Here is a 20,535-nt window from a genome sequence, read left to right on the forward strand (position 1 = left end):
AGTCAGGATCGGGGCCCTCCTGTGCTGACGTGTTCTTGGCCCTAAGGAGCTCACATTCCACCTCTGTGACGGGCTCCCCGGGGTACAGCTTGGAACTGGGGTTGCGAGAGACAGCTCCAAACTGGGCTGTCTCTCACAATGCTTTGCTAGTGAAAAGCAGCAAACCCCTCCAGGCGCTGTTATCACTCAGTACAGCAGCATGTGGAGCCCACCCCCAGCTAAATACTCCCAGAGACACTCATGAATCACATGGAGAAAGGCACCAGCAAATCTTCCAAGACCCCAACCTTGCACCCCAGAGCTGTTCCGTCTTGCCCTGGTCAGAAGCCTGACCAGTGTACGTTTATTACCCAGTCCGCCCTCCCTCGATGTGGAGAGGACAGACACTAGCCTTTGTAAAATGAGCTGAGATTTACCAAGCACTTCAATTGAAACACACTGTTTTAGGTAAAATATAAAACAGATTTATTAACTACAGAGAGATTTTAAGTGATTAGAAGTGGTAGCCACAAAAGATCAGAGATAGTTACCAAAGGAAATAAAAGATAAGTGTGCAGTCTAAATCTTAAACCTTATTACATTAGGCAGTATTGGGATGAAGCAGTTTTTCTCACCCCACTGGATGTTGCAAATAGGTTATAGTCCTTAACACACAGGCTTCCCCTTTAAGCCTGGGACCAGTCTCCTCAGTTCAAGTCTTTGTCTTCCCAGTGTTCTTGTTGCTTCCAGCGTAGGTGGGGGAGGCGAAAGGCCAAGGCATGATGCCGCTGTCCCCTATTTTATATCCTCAGTCCCTGTGCCTGGAAAACATTAGCCCAGGTGGGCTTTGCTGAGTCATGGAGTTGAGCAATCCCCCATTGTGTGATTCTTGTGCAGCCCTCTTACTGTACTCGTATTGTAAATCCCTTGTTTACAACTCCCCTGCTGTTTAATGGTCACTTAACACCCTCCTGGGTGGGGATCACCTCCTCTGTTGTCACTAGAGAACTAGTAACAACCATACAGCAAAATCTCACAACTTCATACACACAAATGGCATACATATTTGGACAGAACAATGGGTTTCTGCAGATCATGACCTTTCATATGATTCCTTACATGGCATGTGCTGTATGAAATAGATCATAATTATATGATGGGGTGAATATGGGGGGGTCCAGGGTGCTGCTTTGAGGTACAGAGTGTCATGACCTCCTACTGCTGTGCCGCCACCCACCCAGAAATGCGCTGTTGTGGCTCTGAGGCTGTGATCCAGCCAGCCAATTGAATGCAGCTCCATGCAGGGGCCGCAATGGTTTGGGTGGGAGGGTGCTGTTGTGGGGTGGCTTTGCAGGCAGCTGCAGGGGGGTTGTTTGTGAACATGTGATCAGGCCGGGAGGTGATAGATGGGGGGCCGTCCCCTCATTCTCAGGGGCACCACTGACTCCTCTCATTCATCTCCCAGAACTTCGATGCCGAGCTCTGCAGCGTGGTCTCGGATTCGGTCTGGGAGTCGCGGGAGAAGCAGCAGCAGATTCTGCAGATGGCGATGGTGGAGCACTTGTACCAGCAGGGCATGCTGAGTGTGGCGGAGGAGCTGTCCCAGGTACCAGGGCTGCCGGTCATGAGACTGGTGCTAGCTTGCCACACAGCAGCATTGTGTGAGGGAGGGTTGTGGCCTCCCTGGGGCAGGGGGAACCAGGAGTGCTGTGGCCTGCTCTCTGGTGAGTGGGCCTTACTCAGCATTAGCCACTGGCAAGGTTTGCTCCAGGCCAGCACCTCTAGCTGATCCAGGCCAGTTGGTCTGAGGCCCTGCCCAGCTCTGCAGGGACCGAATTGCAGCTGCCGGGACCGAATTGCAGCTGCCAAGTCTGCTGCTCTCCTGCATGTGCTCTGTGCTCCAAGGTGGGGGGCCTCTCTCCATCACGCAGGGTAGGAAACCTTGCCCATCTCTGGCTGGGGAGCCTCTCCTGGCACCACCCCTCCGCCCCGGTGCATGCCGCCCTCCCCAAGAGGATGGTGGGATGTGACCACTGGCTCTCATTCTCCACAGGAGTCCACCCTGAATGTGGACTTGGACTTCAAGCAGCCGTTCTTGGAGCTGAACAGGATCCTGGAAGCGCTGCACGAGCAGGACCTGCGTCCTGCTCTGGAGTAAGAACCAATCATCTGGGAGTGCCGAGCATCCAGTGCCCCTCCTCGCCCACAGCCTCCCCATCCTTACTGAAAGTGGCCCCTCCCCTTCTGCTTGACTCATGCACCGAGTCTGGGTTGGGGTATGGGGTGCTTTGGCTGGTCAAGGGAGAGCCCGGTGCACCCCAGCTAACGTGTGATGATCTCACTCACCCTGCCTGCTAGAGCATGCTCCTTGCACCCGTCGGAATGAGGCCTACAAGCACAATGCTCCTTAACACCCCCTGACCAGCCCTCCTGGGGCAGCGCCATCTGCAGGGCCTGACACACCCTCTTGCCCATGAGCCACTTATGTTCCTTTTTTCACCCCAACTGACTCTGGTGTTACCTGGGCAGTCCCTGGAATTATAGACACTGGAGGGAAAGGAGCCCTCTAGGCCAGCCCGGCCAGGGGTATTTCACACAAAACAGTCTCCAGGAACGGGAATAACCCCATCCTCGTCTTGTCAGGTTGGGCATCAGTGAGAGCTTCCTGGCTGTCCTGCCCACCTCCCCAGGACAGCCAGGACTTAGCTGCCCCCTGTTCTTTCCTATCCAGCTGGGCAATCTCAAACAGGCAGCGTCTGCTGGAGCTGAACAGCTCCCTGGAATTCAAGCTGCATCGTCTCCACTTCATCCGGCTCCTGGCTGGCGGCCCTGACAAGCAGCTGGAGGCCCTGAGCTACGCTCGCCACTTCCAGCCCTTTGCCCGCCTGCACCAGCGAGGTGAGACTGTGCCAGGTGGGGCCCTGCCACTGGTCTCCCTCGTGGGGCACGGGACTGCCCGGCTGGGTAGCCCCGTTCCCAGGCTACAGGGGGCCCCATCACTAGCCCCGTACTGGAGGCATTGGCTGGTTGGCAGGACAGGGTGGGGGGCTGTGGCCATGCTGCTTCTTGAGGCCAACCAGGGTGTTGTGTTGTTCAGAGATCCAGGTCATGATGGGCAGCCTGGTGTACCTGCCCCTGGGCATTGAGAACTCCCCGTACTGCCACCTGCTGGATGCCCGGCACTGGACAGAGATCTGCGAGACCTTCACCCGCGACGCCTGTGCCCTGCTGGGGCTCTCGGTGGAATCCCCTCTCAGTGTCAGGTAAGCCCCAGGCCAGGGCCTGCGGGGTCCCCCCTTAGCAGCACCACCAAGTGTTAAGGCCTCTCCCTCTCACGCAGCTTCGCGTCTGGATGTGTGGCGCTGCCCGTGCTGATGAACATCAAGGCGGTGATTGAGCAGAGACAGTGCACGGGTGTCTGGAGCCACAAGGATGAGCTGCCTGTAAGTGCCATCTCGAGGGGCGGCGGGGGGGCGGGGCAAGGCAGTGGGGCTGACCTCCCTGCGCTCTCTTGGCAGATTGAAATTGAGCTGGGCATGAAGTGCTGGTACCACTCAGTGTTCGCCTGCCCCATCCTTCGCCAGCAGACGACTGACTCCAATCCGCCTATCAAACTCATCTGCGGGCACGTCATCTCCCGGGACGCACTCAACAAGCTCATCAATGGGGGGAAGTAAGTTTGGTTTCTTGACATGCTCAGGCCGTGAACCCTGCCCCACCTCCGCCCTGCAGCCCATGTCCTGCAGGCTTGGCCCTCGCCTGGCATCACTTTGTGTGATGCAGCCCGGTGCCATGGGAGCGTGAGCGCTCTGAAGATCCCTTGGCCTGTGCCCTTTACCGCCAGGGTTCCTGGCTGGCCTTGTGCTAGTCTGGGCCAGATCGCCTTCCCGAGCTCCCCTGCTCTGCTGCAGCTGGGTGCTGCGGGTAGCAGTGAGCCTGAACGGGCTGGGTGCCGTGCATGCTGATAAGCAGGGCTTGTTATCTCTGGGGCTGGGAAGTAGGGTGCACAAGCAGTGCTGCTGCCTGCCTATGGCCAGCCCCAGGCCTTCCTTAGACTGAGCCTTGAGGGCTGGACTGTGCCGGGAGGGGCAGACTTCTGCTGCTGTCGGCCCCCTGTGGCTGTGCTCCCTGCAGTGCCCCAGAGCTCTGCCGTTTTCTCTGTGTTCCCTGGCCTTCGTGCCTCATGCCTTTGTCTCTGGACCTCTCCTCAGGCTGAAGTGTCCCTACTGCCCCATGGAGCAGAACCCGGCTGATGGGAAGCGCATCATCTTCTGACGCTGGTGGGATTGGAAGGGCTGTGGCAATAGGTCACTGCTCTTCCCCTTAGATGGCCTGTCCCACCCTCGCAGTGCGAGAGGCGGTGGTGCTGCCCACAGCAGGGCGTGGGCTGCCTGTTAGGCTGAGGGTCTGAGAGCAGCTCTGTCCACTGCAGCCCCATTGGGGTCCCTTCCTTCTGCTGAACCTAGTGCAAGGTCCAGAGCAGTGGGACCTGAGCCTGACCACCCTTGGAGAATGGACAGAGCAGCAGTGTGATGTGCTTGCTGCTGTGAGCTCCGGGAGGCTGTGCTGCCTCCGTGTGTGCTCTCCTAGTGATCTGGCTTATGCTGCCCTGCTCACTCTGCGCTCCCACTCTGTCCGGAGTGCTGGGTAGCTGTCTGCTCAGTAATAGGGGGAGCCCCTCCTGGCCTCGAGCGTGGCTACTGGAGCGTTCCTAGCCCTCTGCCAGGGCAGTGCCCATGCTGTACAGTCCCTTGTGCATTTACTGATATTTTTTGCATTGTAAATATTAAAGCGGGAGCTGCCTGGAGCCATTTTATAAATTCCAGAAAATAAAGCCTGTTAGCCTTTCCTCCTTGCTCTCGGAGCTCCTGGGGCAGCAGGGAAGGGCCTCCTGGCGCAGGAGGCAGTGTCAGATGTAACCATACAGAAATGTTCTAGTGCCCTGTGTAGCTGCAGCCTGAGTGTGCCCTCGCTTGGGCTCCTCTGATTCTGCTCCAGAGGCAGTCTCCAAGGCTGCAGAGTGTACAGAAGTGGGGCATGATGGCTACACCTGGCGGATTTAGTCTAGAGCTCAGGGTGCTGGGGCTGTTCTGGGGGCAAGGCTGGCCTGGCCAGCAGCGACTGGGCTGTGAGCCTGGTGTGGACTCTGCAGTAGCTCTGCAGCCCTGTCTCCCATCACCCATCGCTGGCAGTGATGGCTGGAGTCCAGTAGTGGTGGGGGTCCAGCCTGTACATCCAGGATAGCTGCCAGTACCTGCTGCTAAGAGCAGAGCAATTGGTTGCTCATCCTTGTTTGTTTGCCCCCGTGGCTGTCTGAAGCGCTTCCAGGCACACGGAGCAGCTCCCGGCTGCTCTAGGGTACGAGGTGCCCGATAGCTGGTCAGTACCTCACCCCTGGGCTCAGCAGCCCTCAGGGAGGGAATCTGTTGCCCTTTGGGCCCAGCTGAATGAGAGGCTGGGGTGGGTCATAACTCGTTGTCATTCTAGGCTGCCCCCAGCCCCAGCCAGCACAGCAGTGGGGCACAGCGGGGTGGTGGAAGGAAAGGGTGGAGGGTTTTTTTGCACCAACTAGGATAGAATCAACGCATGCGACAATGCTGCACAATCACCTCATGCGTGGCTGACTGCAGCTCTGAGACCCCAGCCTCACGGCCTGTCAGACATCCCACATGCTGGAGTCATTGCCCCACCAGGGGGAAGGGGGGAGAAGAAATGCATACTAGTCCTCAATACCTCTCCACCCCCACCTCAGCAGGCTGGGCATAACCAAGGGTTGTGGGGACTGGTCACAAGCAGCTGCCCCCCAAGGGCTGGAGAGAGGAGTCCAAATTCCTCTCGCCCCGCGATCCCACAAGGAAGCACACAGGAGGCTGATATTTTTGATGCAGAGAGAGGCCATCAGTCAGCCATGCGCCATGGCTGGGGAGTGCATGTTGCAGTAGGTAGGCATGGGTCCTGCCTTACATTCATTTAGCCAAATTCACTGTAGTCTTTTGTTCATTTAGCCCAGGCTCCACTTTGCCTCCTAACATGGGGTCCAAGCCCCAAACACAATGGTTCCCACCTAGCCATGGCTGGGCTTGACTGAAAGGGACACCAACCCTCTCTAGCCCCTTCTGCACCCAGCGCAATGGCCTCTATTTAGTCCAGGGCAAATGCTGGTGGGCCAGAAAGAAAGCGGTTTCTGTGCCGTCAATGTCATTTCTACACAATCATCCTTGTTCCTCCCCCACTTTCCATTATCCAGCCTTCAGGCCCAGCCCTGCTGGTGATGGCACATCAGCCGCCAGCTCAGAATGTAGCCTTAAAGCCAGGGTGCCTCCAACAGCGACTTTACTAACAACCCCAGCAAACAGCTGTACAAATACATTTATTTCATCCACCACAGAACAGGTCTGACTCGCTGCTCATGGCTTGGGCTCGTCCCCCACAGGGTTGCTAGCCCGTCCAGGAAGCCTGCTCTCCCCGGCCCTTCAAGGGGGAGGTTCATCACCATCTGCCCCCACCCTCAGCAGCTGCTACTCAATTATTTCAGAACAATTTTTTTTGGTTAAATGTAAAAAGCCCAAGGTCCATGCAGCCCCCTCTCCCCCACACTGAGCACCCAGCAAGTCGCTGCAGGACCAGCGCACGTTTCATTTTGTAAAGTCCTCGGAGGCCAGTGAATGTTGCTGGGGCAGCGCAGGCCCAGCCAGCCAGAAGCTCCAGAGCAGGCACTTCACAGGGGGACAGGAAGGGACACAACCTCCTCCCAACACTCCTCATATGCCTCCTGGTACTCCTCATGGGGCTTGAGCATTATCACACAGGTTGGGCGCTTTGAGCCTCCAGCTGCTCCCAGATCCTGAACAAGAGGAAGAGGATATCAGGCATGTCCAGGAAAGTTGCTGGTGACCTCCATCAGCAGACAGCCCCATCCACTGGGGGGAGTGGGACCCCTACCACTCCTCTGGAGGAGAGCAGACCCCTGCACTCCACCCCACAGGGGAGAATATGGCTCCCCTGACCCTACAATCACCCCCACCCCCAAGTGACTGAACCAAGTTGTAAAGCAACCTTCCCACAGCTGAGCAGTCTCTCCCCCTCCCACCCCCCCAGGTTAGAGCAAGGGTTCCCAAACTTTTTGTGGGACAACCCCATTTGAATTATTTCCTCCTGGGACCCCAGAGGGTACGGAGTACATCATTCTGAAGAGCAAAATGTCCTCCTCCACACAACGTGACCGCGTAGCTGTGCGGCGTGTGAGGTCATGCTGTGTCGAGGAAGCCATTTCATAGAACAAAATGGCATCATCAATGCACCGTGACCGTGCACACACCACAGAGGCGAGGTCACGCTGTGCAGAGCAAGACAGCACCTGTTGCATAGGAAGGATTGCCAGGGCACGACCCCATTTGGGGGTCTGCTGTGTTAGAGGGACTTCTCTTCCCCAACTCCTCCCCCAGCCTGTCCTTGCTGATCCAGGAATGTCTGGCCTCACGGGGCCCAGCTGTACTCTGCAAGGATGGCATGAAGTCAGCAGGGCCAATGTCTTGCCGGGTCGAAGGCAGGTTAAAGCCCTAAGGATGCCAGCTGGAGACACCCCCTTAGAGACGATTGTGTAGGGCTCCCCTTGGGTTTTTTGTTTTGTTATTTGGACAATTTAAAGGAGCTGCCAGATGAGAACAGAACATCGCTATCTCCTGGCTGCACCTGGGCAAATAATGCTTTAGGAACAAAGGTGAAAGTCTCCTTTGGCCCATAGACTAGAGCACACTTCACAGTATTACCCCAGGCAGCTTAAAGCATTTGCCTGGCTGTGTTACCTCTGGCAAAATAACGGCTTCAGTGGTAGGCAGTGTCCCCTCTTCAACCCCACCCTTGAAGCAGGATGACAAACAGCCCGTAGAGCAGAGATGGGCAAACTACAGCCCCTGAACTCCCATCCAGGGAGGCTAGCCCCCGGCCCCTCCCCTGCTGTCCCGTGCGGGCAGCGTGGCTGGCTCTGACTGGGCTGTGAGCTTCTGCTGCTCTGAGCCGCATGGTAAGGGGGCAGGGAGGTTGGATGGGGGCAGGGGGTCCTGGGGGGCAGTCAGGGGACAGGGAGAGGTTGGATAGGGGCAGAGGTTCTGGGGGGAGGGGCAGTCAGGGGACAGGGAGAGGTTGGATGGGGGCAGAGGTTCTGGGGGGAGGGGCTGTCAGGGGACGGGGATCAGAGGGCCGTTGGATAGGCGTGGGAGTCCCGGGGGGCTGTCAGGGTGTGGGTAAGGGTTGGGGCAGTCAGGGGAAAGGGGGGTTGAATGGGGGGGCTCAGTCAGGAGACAAGGAGCAGGGGTTGGATGGGTCGGGAGTTCTGAGGAGGGTAGTCTGGGGGTGGGAAGTGGCGGATACGAGGCGGGGGCCAGGCTGTTTGGAGAGGCACAGCCTTCCCTACACAGCCCTCCATACAGTTTTGCAACCCCAATGTGGCCCTCAGGCCAAAAAGTTTGCCCACCTCTGCCGTAGAGTGTCACTGCTAGGGATCCCTTAGCTCAAATGGGTGATTTTACAGAGTTGTGGGGGAGCAGCAGCAAAGACCTGGGTTTTATGCCCTGGGCAAGAGCTTCTTAGCACCAAAAAGAGAAGGGGGGGCAAAGGAGGCACCACCTAAGCCATCGCTTGTTATCCTGCTAGAATGTTTCATGCCCTCTTGGTGCCCAAGAAGGGTTGATTCCCCCAACCCCTGAGAGCCCCCCCGACCTTACCGACTTGGAGGGGATGTAAGCATAGGGGAGGGACCGGTCTTCACACATGACGGGGATGTGGCAATAAACTTCAATGGGCAGCGTGTCTCCAGCAAGGACTATGATCCTGAAACAGCAGAGCGAGAAGACCGGTCAGTGGCTGTAGAGGGAGATGGAACCGGCCCGTGAAAGTCACGGAGCGCTGAGGAGGCGATTGGTCACAAGGGGGCCCGGCGCTGCTGCGGTCTCGTATCTGGCCATGGGGCACAGGACGAAGTGCTAAAGGCCGGTGCGGTCAGAGCCGAGTGCCCGGACAGCGCCGGTCTGGGCAGACGCTGCAGCAGCTCAGGGCCCAGCTCCCGGGGCGCCAGGGCCGGTGGGTTCTTACCCTTTCTCGCCCTTGTTGATGAATTTCTGAACTTCCTTCACTCCCCGCCGGATCTGCTTGTGTTTCGCCGCTGGAAGAGAAATACGAGGCCCTCAGAATTCAGCCCGGGCTCAGCGGGGCTCCCGGCCCCTTTCCCCCGCTCCCCGGTCCCGTTCACTGGCCTTTGTCCCACCCCCGCCCCGGTGGCCTGCCCGGCCCCGGCCCCAGTCCCGGCCCCACCTTTCTTGACGCACTTGTAGAGCTTGCGGGTGAGCTTGCGGGAGGCCAGCGGCCGCGCGATCGGGTTCAGGTTCCCCAGCAGCTCCTGGTACGATCGCTCCGGCGCCGCTTCGGGCTCCGGCTCCGGCTGCTTCTCCCGAGCCATGATCGACAGACACGTGGCCCGCACCCCTGCCCCACTTCCGCGTGCGCGCAGAGCACCCTGGGAAGGACCTGGTTACAGACTCCATCGCAGCCAATAACAACCCTCCCCTTGTTTGCCCCGCCCCTCGCGGAGGCGGCCTTGCCGCGCGGGCCCCACGTGCCCCGCCTGCCGGAAGGGAAGGGACGCGCGTGACCGTCCCACCATTCTCAGAGACACGCGCCTGCTGGGGCCGCGTGTGCGCGCGTGTCCCGGGTCTCTTCGCCCCGCCCAGCCCGGGCTCCGCCTACAACCCCCCAGCTGCAGCCCGGGCCCCCGGCGGGGGCAGGGAGGGGCCCCAGGCCGAGAGGGAAGTGGCCCCAGGCGGGCGGTAGGGGCGGAGGGCAGGGAGCGGCTCCAGGCGGGCCCGGTGGGATGAGGGCCCCAGGCCGAGAGGGACTCTAGACCGGGACCAGATTCCCTAACTTCTGGACACCGACGAGGCTTTTCACCAGAATTCAGGCATCCAGTCTGGACTCCAGCTTGTCCCCGCAGCCCAGTCTCTCTGGCTCCTCAGCCCCTGCAGGGAGGACAGAATAAGGCAGGGAACGAGCCCTGGGGCGCTGCAAAGTCGATCCCCCTTCCCAGGATGTTTCATGGCAGTAGCTGGCTGGGACAGGACCTCGGGGCTGAGCCTGGGGGGCGGGTTCCAGAAACTTCCCCCTGTAGCAGTTGAGGAGTTCTTTCTGGGGACAACTGTGTGAGATTACCACAACTTCACACACGAGATTTATTAAAAGCAGAGAACATGGAAATAAAAGCAGAGAAAAGGGTGGCTTTGCCCTGTTTACAAGCTGACCTAGAGTCCAAGCCAAAAATGCAGTTAAAAGCAAGCATACATATCAGCGATGGAAGGGTAAAAACATTTACAGAGCTGTTGTAACGATCCCCAAACCAAACATTACAAACCCAGGAAATTCAAGTTTAGATTACACTAAAATCCAAATGTGTTAAGGGATGGAAATGCACCATTAAACAACCTTAACTCTGCCCTGCGGTGACATCGTGCAGTAGCCATATGATTATGATTAAGGCAGTTTAGTGTGTGGAGGAGGCCCCAGGAATCTAGAAATTGCATTTAGTTTTTTTAATCCAGCTTCCTGGCACCAAGGCGCAATAGCTGCCACTCTCATGGGCTGTGAGAAATGGTTGCTAGTGCAGGGCAGGGGAACAGGGTTTGGAACAGAGCTGGGGGAGGGTACTACCCCCCAAAACAGGCCCCTCATCTGACCATCTCCCTACCTCCTCCCAAAGCCCAGCCTCTCCTCTGAGCACAGGAGGGCCTCACCCAACAGCTGAAGCTGCTCCAGGACATCTCGCTGCATCTCCACAGCCATGCGGTGCACGTGATGGTCAGAGCTGTTATACATCACTGCATTCTGGAACATCAGCATGAGGTCGCGCTGGAATTGGGCTGTGGTCCAGATCTGGCCCTTGGACAGGCGCCTCTTTATGTTGGTTAAATCCATGGGTCTGGAAGGAGGCATGAAACTCAACTGTACATACCTAAGGACTCCCCTAACCTTGCCTGGATGGGGGTGGGCACTCTCTCCCTGAGACGGAGGTCTCCCTGCAACCCCAAACACTGGAATTCTTGGGCCCAATTCTCAAGAGGAAAATGTCAAGAGCTTAAGAAAGCTGGAAAGAAACTGGATTTGGGTGATATGTATCACATGGCTAATTAACTTGCCAAGCCACTAGCAATTATTTCTGAAAAAACGAATGTGACACTGAGCAGAAAAGGAAAGAGGTGTGATCCTGGTAATTAGCACCTGTCAAATCAACCCCAATTCCCTTGTGGTTAAGAATGGCACATGTTAAGAAAAATATCTATAAAGAACAAGAATCTAATGGTGCCAGGGGAAAAAGCCGTGGTGGTGAGGGGGCGTGTTATAAGGACTAAATCTTATTTACTTTCTTTTGAAATCATTACAGAATTGATGGGTGAAGCAGGAGGTGGAAGAGGATGACCATGATTAGAAACGCAGGCCAGAAATAGAATGAGTGTCATCTTTAAAAAATGTACTTAATCCATCTGGGGGAAAAAGGATCTGAACCTCAGCTCCTCACTGGCAAGGGGAACCTTGCAAAACGGGAGTGATTGGGAGACTAAGGAGAGGGGAACCGCAAATGAGACAAGTTTACAACACAGTATGACAATACAAGAACATCAGTGTGATTCTAGGCGGCATCAGCCTGTAACTGGCCCTCCCCATACAGCCCTGGAGCCTGCACTTGGCGTACTGCTGTCAGTGCTCGGCACACATTACTAGAACTCCAGACAAACTGGAGGGAGCACAGAGAAGAGCAACCATACACTGAAGCAGTGAGGCGGTGAGAGTGCAAAACAAGTCATGGACAAAAGGCTAGATTCACAAAGCGACTTTGGGTGCCTAAGTCCAACACCTAGGCACCACTGAGTGTCACAACAGAAGAGGTCACTCACTCTGTGCAGTAATTGTTGTTCTTCGAGATGTGTCCCCCTATGAGTGCGCCTCTTCAGGCACGCAGGAGCCTCGCAAACCCTTGATCAGAGCTTTTCCATTAGCAGTGTATGGTCGGCCCACGCATGCACTCTGGGTCCTCTGATGGTGTCGCCAGAGTAGATATGGGGACAGAGGACCCAACCACATCAGCCACACCATCAGGGGCTCATTCACCTGCACATTCACTAATGTTATATATGCCATCATGTGCCAGCAATGCCCCTCTGCCATGTACATTGGCCAAACCGGACAGTCCCTCCGCAAAAGAATAAATGGACACAAATCGGACATCAGGAATGGTAACATACATAAGCCAGTAAGTGAACACTTCAATCTCCCTGGTCATTCTATTACAGATTTAAAAGTCACTATCATTGAACAAAAAAACTTCAGAAACAGACTTCAAAGAGAAACAGCAGAACTAAAATTCATTTGCAAATTTAACACCATTAATCTGGGCTTGAATAGGGACTGGGAGTGGCTGGCTCATTACAGAAGCAGCTTTTCCTCTCCTGGAATTGACACCTCCTCATCTATTATTGGGAGTGGACTACATCCACCCTGATTGAATTGGCCCTGTCAACAGTGGTTCTCCACTTGCGAAGTAACTCCCTGCTCTCCATGTGTCAGTATATAATGCCTGCATCTGTAACTTTCACTCTATGCATCCGAAGAAGTGAGGTTTTTACCCACGAAAGCTTATGCTCAAATAAATCTGTTAGTCTTTAAGGTGCCACCAGACTCCTTGTTGTTTTTGTAGATACAGACTAACACGGCTACCCCCTGATACCTGAAAGCCCCTCCATGTTAAACTTTACTAACCTCACAGGCCAGCAGCTGGAAAACGGTAGTAATAAGGGAAACCTACATGCTTCTAGCTGAAGAACAAAATAACTTGCAGAAGGGAACATTGCGAACAAGCTACACAGCCAAGGTCATTTAATGTAACTGCTACAGAGGGAGGAAGGGGGGGGAGGAAGAAAAGAATAAAAAGGGAAAAACTGCTTGTATCAGGGCGCTTGATTTGAAACATGCTGGTCTCCTAGTGCCTATTCAGAACTCTTGAATAAACTTTGTCTGCTTCTCCACCTTGGTGTGTTCATTGGCGCGAAGCACACCGGGCAACGAACCCCGCTGTTGCCCCCCTCAGGCCCTCTGTGCCGGCAACAAAAGGATGGGGGTTGCTTTATCAAGTGAGAGGTCAGTCTAACGAGATAAATCAATTAACAGCAGGATACCAAGGTAGGAAAAATAACTTTTGAAGTGATAAGAGAGTGGCCCATTACAGACAGTTGACAAGAAGGTGTGACTAACAATAGGGAGAAATTAGTAATGGGGAAATTAAGTTTAGGTTTTGTAATGACCCAACCACTCCCAGTCTTTATTCAGGCCTAATCTGATGGTATCCAGTTTGCAAATTAATTCCAGTTCTGCAGTTTCACATTGGAGTCTGTTTTTTAATTTTTGTTGTTGAAGAATTGCCACTTTTAGGTCTGTTATTGAGTGACCAGAGAGATTGAAGTGTTCTCCTACTGGTTTTTGAATGTTATGATTCCTGATGTCAGATTTGTGTCCATTTATTCTTTTACGTAGGGACTGTCCGGTTTGGCCAATGTACATGGCAGAGGGGCATTGCTGGCACATGATGGCATATATCACATTGGTAGATGTGCAGGTGAACGAGCCCCGGATGGTGTGGCTGATGGTCCTATGATGGTGTCCCTTGAATAGATATGTGGACAGAGTTGGCAACGGGCTTTGTTGCAGGGTTTGGTTCCAGGGTTGGTGTTTTTGTTGTGTGGTGTGTAGTTGCTGGTGAGTATTTGCTTCAGATTGGGGGGCTGTCTGTAGGCGAGGACTGGCCTGTCTCCCAAGGTCTGCGAGAGTGAGGGATCGTCTTTCAGGATAGGTTGTAGATCCTTGATGATGTGCTGGAGAGGTTTTAAATGGGGGCTGTAGGTGACGGCTAGTGGCATTCTGTTACTTTCTTTGTTGGGCCTGTCTTGTAGTAGGTGACTTCTCAGTACCCTTCTGGCTCTGTCAATCTGTTTCTTCACTTCACCAGGTGGGTATTGCAGTTTTAAAAACGCTTGATAGAGATTCTGTATGTGTTTGTCTCTGTCTGAGGGATCGGAGCAAATGCGGTTGTATCTTAGAGCTTGGCTGTAGACAATGGATCGTGTGATGTGGTCTGGATGAAAGCTGGAGGCATGTAGGTAAGTAGAGCGGTCAGTAGGTTTCCGGTATAGGGTGGTGTTTATGTGACCATCGCTTATTAGCATTGTAGTGTCTAGGAAGTGGACCTCTTGTGTGGACTGGTCCAGACTCAGGTTGATGGTAGGGTGGAAATCGTTGAAATCTTGGTGGAATTCTTCAAGGGCCCCCTTCCCCAAATGTGAAACAGTTGTGGGTGAGGACAAAGTCACAAAGTTCAGCCACCAGGTTTGCCATGACAATATCGGGGATACTGTTCCTGACGGCTTGTAGTCTATCTTTGTGTGGAATGTTGGTGTAGAGGGCTTCTACATCCATAGTAGCCAGGATGGTGTTTTCTGGAAGATCACCAAAGGATTGTAGTTTCCTCAGGAAGTCAGTAGTGTCTCAAAGATAGCTGGGAGTGCTGGTAACGTAGGGCATGAGGAGAGAGTCCACATAGCCAGATAATCCTGCTGTCAGGGTGCCAATACCTGAGATGATGGGGCGTCCAGGATTCCCAGGTTCATGGATTTTGGGTAGCAGGAGGGTCAGAGGGTAATGGCCTATAGAATGTGGTGCCAGAGAGTTGTCTAGCAGCCTCTTGTTCGTATTCCGACCTATTCATGATGACGACAGCACCTCCTTTGTCAGCCTTTTTTATTATGATGTCAGAGTTGTTTCTGAGGCTGTGGATGGCGTTATGTTCTGCACAACAGACTGGACTTCTACATAGAGTGCGTCCGTCGACGTGCACAAGCTGAAATTGTGGAAAAGCACATCGTGCACGTCGATGGAAATACTCTATGTAGAAGTCTGTTGTGGAAAAGCAGCATCACTTGCCCATAACCTTAGCCATTACCCTCTGACCCCACTGAGGATTACCAAAAGAAACTACACCATCTGCTCAAGAAACTCCCTAAAGAAGCACAGGAACAAATCTGCACTGACACAGCCCTAGAGCCCGGAACAGGGGTATTCTACCTGCTACCCAAAATCCATCAAGGGCTCGAGAGGCACATGCGCGCCTGAAGTGGAGCACTCATTAGGACACTACTCAAAGAACCACTGCTCTGCTGCTGACTAACCCTGTAGGCACCTAAGTTTCTGCTGGTGGGGATGTAGGTCCTGACACTACCAAGCTCCTTGGCCCTCTAGCACACACCTAAGCCCCAGCAGGATTCTCCAGCAAGGCACTCCCCTGCCTATCTCAATGTGGTAGGTGTGCTTTGAATATGCCTACCCTACACAAAAGACTGCTGGGGTAAGAGTTTTTTGGGCAGGTTGGCTGGTACAGGTATCCCAAGAGCTCAGAGGTTAGGCCCTCACCTGGAATGTGGGAGAGGTAGGTTCAAATCCGTGCGCCAAGAAATTAGCCATACAAATTAGAACATTGCAAGCAGGAGAGATTGGGAGACCCACCCCCAAACAGTGAGTAGCCCAGCAGTTAGGGTGCTCCCCTGGGATGTGGGAGATCCAGGCTTGAATCCCCATGCTGCCTGATTTGGAGCTGTGACTTGAATCCTGGACCCTATAGCGCAGGTGAGAGCTATCACTACTGGCCTGTTGGCTACAAGGGGTGTGTGTGTGTTTCCCTTTATCTTCCCCCACCTACCACCTTGCCTGCTGGTTCCTGGAGGCCGCAGCGGAGGATGGGGCTAAGAACATGATAACAGCTTCAAAGTATTTGAAGGGTGTAAACCCGCAGGAGGAAGTGGGAGTATTTTAGGTGGGCCAAAGGTGCGACATTTCAAAAAGGAACATGGATGCAGAAAGGCAAAATGGAGGCTGTATATAAGAAAAAGTTTCTGGAGAGTGAGGCCTATTCAGGGAGAGCCTCCTTGGGAGAGCTGGGGCAGGATGGGAGCCCCGCTGCTTTGGACTAAGCCTTGGAGAAGACACTGTAGGGAACCTTCCCACCCTGGTCTCTGATGGGAGGCAGATACCATGGTGATGAGCATGGGATAGATGACACAAAGTTGCCCCATAGCTTTTTCCTCTCTACATGCTGGGGCTCTCGGAAGGTGGAGGAAGCAGATGAAAATGCTTTAGAGCAGCCTTCCTACCTTCTCACCACATCCTTGTACCCAGGAGCCTGCTTGTCTGACACTGGCTTCAGGAATGGGCCACAGTACCTAGAGGGACAAGCCCAAAGAGACAGGAGAGAATCAGGTTTGTCCCCCACTGTTCACGTGACTCTTGAAGAGGGGGCAGCAGGCCCACTATTCCTCTTCCCTGGCGCCCATGAAGGCTGATGTGGGGCCAGTGACTAGCAATCCCCAAGGGAAATACGGGAAGGATGGCAGGAAACCTCGGAGTCCACTGTTGGTGGTCGCTAAGGCAGGAATCTGAACTCAGTTTCCTGCTCGAACCAGTGGCTGCCAAGTTAATCAGATGGAACATGCAGCAGAGCCAGCGCCTCGCGTTAGCCCCATCCCTGCAGCAGGAGGCATTCCTGCTACAGAGACTGGTGTGGGTGAACCCAGCGAGAAATGATCCATTTTACTCTTGCCCTCATGGAAGGGCCCTGGGGCTAGAGTTAGGGACAGTGTGGACAGGGGCCATGCAAGTTTCACTCCCAGCTCTGCTGCTGCCCCTCAATCCCAATCTGCAGCCCCTCTGCTATTCTAGCCCTGGACTTCTCTCCCACTCCCCCCAGCTCTGCCACTGCCCTCAGCCCCCAGCCCCCTGACACTTCAGTCCTGCTCCCCACACCTCAGCTCTGGTGATTCCCCTCAGTTCACAGATTCAAAAAGTCCAAGGCCAGAAGGGACCATTGTGACCTTCTAGTCTGACCCCCTGTATAACACAGCCCAGAGAACTTCCCCCAGATAATTACGAGCTGTCCCCCAGAGATACACACCTGTGGCTGGCTATCATCTTCCAGATGGACAGCAGTGTCTTTTTGAAAAGCAAATGTCGCAGTGGGTTAGCACAGCTGAGTGGCACCCTGCACAGAGGAGAGGTTATCAACTCATCATGCCAGATAAGGAGCAGGGGGATGTACTGCCACTGCTGGCCTCCAGAACACTCAGGAGGAGGGAAGGTCACTGCTCTTTAGCTTGTGGTCTAAACAAAACACCTTCCAGGTAGCTACAGGGCAAGTCTCCCCATCACGGATCTATGGGGAAGTATTTCCCAAGCCACTTTGTTTGGGTCCCTCCAGAGACTCTCATTTTGGGGTTCACCTCAGTCGCAATAGCTGCCATTGGACCCACAACTCTCAGGCTAGAACAGGTCTTTGGCAATGGCTCAGTGATGGCAGAGCCACCAAGGCACCATGTGATGCCATGTGCGGAGTTTACTAAAGGCATAAAACCTGGGGAGAAGTCACTGAGCTCCTGCTGGAGCCGTGGGACCAGGTCTCTCTCTCAGTCTGGTGGTGGAAGGTCTCTTTTGCTCAGATCCACAAAGGGACTTTCGGCACTGCTGTGATCCACACAACTCCTGCTCAGCTGCTATCTAACCCTCTATGCGCCTAAACTCACCAGGTTGTAAAAGTTCCCTCAGCACCGAAGTTTCTGCCTCTGGGGATGAGCTCTGCTGCCTCAGGCAGGTGTCTGGAGGCCCATCTCATGTTTAAGCCTCAATGAAATCCTCAAATGGATGGACACAGGCACTCCTCTGTTTAGCTTGCCTGCAGGGCCCAGGCTGGCAGGCATGCTCAGAGCATGGCTGCCCTGCACATCATGGCCAGGAGGGAGAGGGTAATAGCCTCTCTTATGGCCTTTAGCTTAGTGGCTAAGGTACACACCTCGGAGGTGGGAGACCCAGTTTCAGTGCCCCTTTCTACCTGGTGAAGCAAAGGGCTTTGCTTTCAGGTAAAGCCCCTCACCACTGGCCTGTCGAAGAGCCCAAGGTAGGGGTCTCTCCATCTCTCTTGTTGAGGCCATTACATTTTTTATTCATGAATTAAATATGAATGAGGTCAGAGCACAAGTGAGCATGACTCTATAGTCCAGGGGTAAGGGCCCCTATCTGATGAGGGAATCCCTCTTCATTCTTTAGCGTGGGGACAGAACAGGGGTTTCCCACATCCCAGGGAGTACCCTGAGATTAGAGGTTTTGTTAGATCTGCTCTAGGAAGTATTTTAGGAAGTTCTCTCGTTAATGTGTCATGGCGCTATGCAGCAGGTCAGACTAGATTATCACAGTGGGGCCTTCTGGCCTTGGAATCTATGACCCTATAAGGCAGGTCTAAGCCACCTGACTCCAGGAGAGGGCTCCTGGACGTGGATCGCAAGCAGAGACAAGTGCCTCCCAACACCCTGGATTTAGGAACTGAATGCTGTGAGAGGGGCGGGGCTTAGGATACTTCCCTCTCCTCAGCCTCTCCCATTGGCCAGTTTAGGTGGTGCCTGCATAGTGTGCTGATGTTCTGTGGATCCTGTAGAGGGGTAATCACCCGCTCCTGCCCGCGAGGGGTTAAAAGTAGCCCTGGGGAGGGCTGTGGTAGGGAAAACAGCTAATAGGCTGATTGGGGAAGCAGCCGCAGCTGGGCCACGCCCCAATCAGACCTCAGCTGGCCCTATATAAGAGGCTGGGAGCCAGGAGCTCAAGAGTCTCTCTCTAGCTGTATAGGGAGATGGACCTGAGCAGAGAACCTGAGTGGAGCAGGGCTGGGGACAAGCTGAGGAGCTGGGGAGGCTCCAGTCTGGGGGTTGCAGAGGGCAGCCCAGGGGTAGGCAAAGGCAGCAGGTCCAAATCCAACCTTGCTGGTGATGAGTGGCCTATACTGCAGTCTGCCCCAGGGAGCGGGGGCTAGACAATGACTGGCAGTAGCCTTATACTGAGGTGAGGTGGGGATAGGGGGTGGAGGTTCCCCTGGGAGGGGAGACCCTGAGACAAAGGGCTTACTGCCAAGGGGCAGCACCCCAGATAACAGGGCACCAGGTCTGGGAGGGACACAGAGGCCAAGCGGCAGCAGGACACTGCCTGCAGAGGGCACTCCGCAGGCTGGACGAGCTAATTCCCAGAGACAACCAGCAGGAGGCGCCGCAGGGGTGAGTCCCGCATCGCTACAATCCCATTCTTAGGCTCCTCATCGTATAGGGACCCTCGGCACTCAATCCAGGCTTTGTGGGTTCCAATGATATTCTAGGCACCTAAACATTAGTTGTTGCAATGTCTAAGTCCCTTTGTGGATCTAGGCCTTGTCCCTGCTGCAGCCCTCCAGTTCCCATGTTTCATCCCACGGCCCTACATCATACCTAGCCTCCTGCTCCCCAAGTGCACATAACTCACGTGGGAGTCTATGAGATGGGGGCCTGTCACTTTAAGGGTGTCTGGGTCCTTGTGCTACAAGTGTGGGAATGGCTGTGAAATGAATGAAGCAGGACAAGGAGTCTAGTCTTTTGTCTTTCTCTCTGCAGAATGAGACGCTCTAATCAGTGTGAATATCCCCATAGGAGGAGGCAGTGATGGTTCTGACTGGTGGGTGTCCGGTATGCAGTGTTAGTACAGTTAGACCACTACTAAGTCACAGTGTAGCAAACTGGTGATCAGCCAGGACTTGAGGCACAAGAAGACACAGGGTTATAGGTAGCATCCTAGAAGGTGAGGTGAGCTGAATCATAGCAGCTCTGAGGAGAGGCCAGGAAGCTGGGGCCAGGACTGGGCAAGAAGCCGCAAACCACACTGGGGCAAAGGGCTTTATTGTGGTGACTTTTGTTCTTGTTCCTGTCCTGGAGGGATAGATTTTATTTTATGTTCTGCTGCATCCTTTTCTTTGGAAAGCCAAACTAGCTTCTCCGGTGTGTAACAGAGTCTCTCTGTCACACACACTCTCCCACCCTCCCCATGGCAGGGCTGGCTTAGCTGCCTCAGCACATCTCCACCTGGAAGTGGGACTGGACTCTTGTGCCTGGCAGAGCATGCCAGGTAACCCCGAAAGAAACACTGGGGTTTCCTGTACATTTGGTTCCCACCCCCCCAATTTCACTTTACCTGCATTAGGACTAGCATCCAAAGGTTAGAAGCTTTATCGCCAGCCAGGGCCCTCTCCTTCCCCTTTCCCTGGTGTTCGCTCACCTTCCCTGAGATGACCCCCTCCATGTACATGCTCTCCGTCTTGGGCCCATGGAGACATGCAGGTGGAGCGAAGGGGCCACAGCATCAGCAGCACCTACCAGACCCAGGGCTGCACTACTCACAACTGTGAGGAGGCTGGGCTCATGAGACTGGAGTCCACCAGGGACGCTCTAGAAGGACTGAAGCTATCGCTGTCATAATGTGGGAAGAGATCGTTGTCTTCCTCCAACAAGTGGCTCTCACCCTGAGCATGTTCTTTAGGCTGCTCCAGAACATCAGCCTGGGAACAAACAGAAAGGAGGAATAATGCCTGCAGGGCTGGGTACCTCAGTGACAGATCAGCGGAAATCCCCCAGT

General features: G+C 54.5%; 2 protein-coding genes across 2 annotated transcripts; one reads left to right on the forward strand and one right to left on the reverse strand.

Moving 5' to 3' along the window:
* Positions 1–566: 566 nt before the first annotated feature.
* On the forward strand, positions 567–6,254 carry RMND5B (required for meiotic nuclear division 5 homolog B). The gene is made up of 7 exons (XM_026659462.1): positions 567–1,585; positions 2,033–2,133; positions 2,711–2,877; positions 3,077–3,242; positions 3,320–3,422; positions 3,498–3,652; positions 4,191–6,254. Exons 1-7 carry the CDS (start codon positions 1,523–1,525, stop codon positions 4,252–4,254), a joined length of 819 nt encoding a protein of 272 aa, XP_026515247.1. The 5' UTR covers positions 567–1,522; the 3' UTR covers positions 4,255–6,254.
* An 82-nt stretch (positions 6,255–6,336) lies between these two features.
* Positions 6,337–9,482, reverse strand: NHP2 (NHP2 ribonucleoprotein). Its single transcript, XM_024215399.2, has 4 exons — positions 9,289–9,482; positions 9,070–9,139; positions 8,703–8,808; positions 6,337–6,823 (listed from the first exon to the last, which is right to left on the reverse strand). The coding sequence occupies exons 1-4, from the start codon at positions 9,431–9,433 to the stop codon at positions 6,698–6,700; spliced, it is 447 nt and encodes a 148-aa protein (XP_024071167.1). The 5' UTR covers positions 9,434–9,482; the 3' UTR covers positions 6,337–6,697.
* Between the last annotated feature and the right edge of the window lie 11,053 nt (positions 9,483–20,535).

This window comes from Terrapene carolina, unplaced genomic scaffold (genome assembly GCF_002925995.2).
Source record: "Terrapene carolina triunguis isolate 2854851 unplaced genomic scaffold, T_m_triunguis-2.0 Scaffold629, whole genome shotgun sequence".
NCBI classification, from domain to species: Eukaryota; Metazoa; Chordata; order Testudines; family Emydidae; genus Terrapene; species Terrapene triunguis.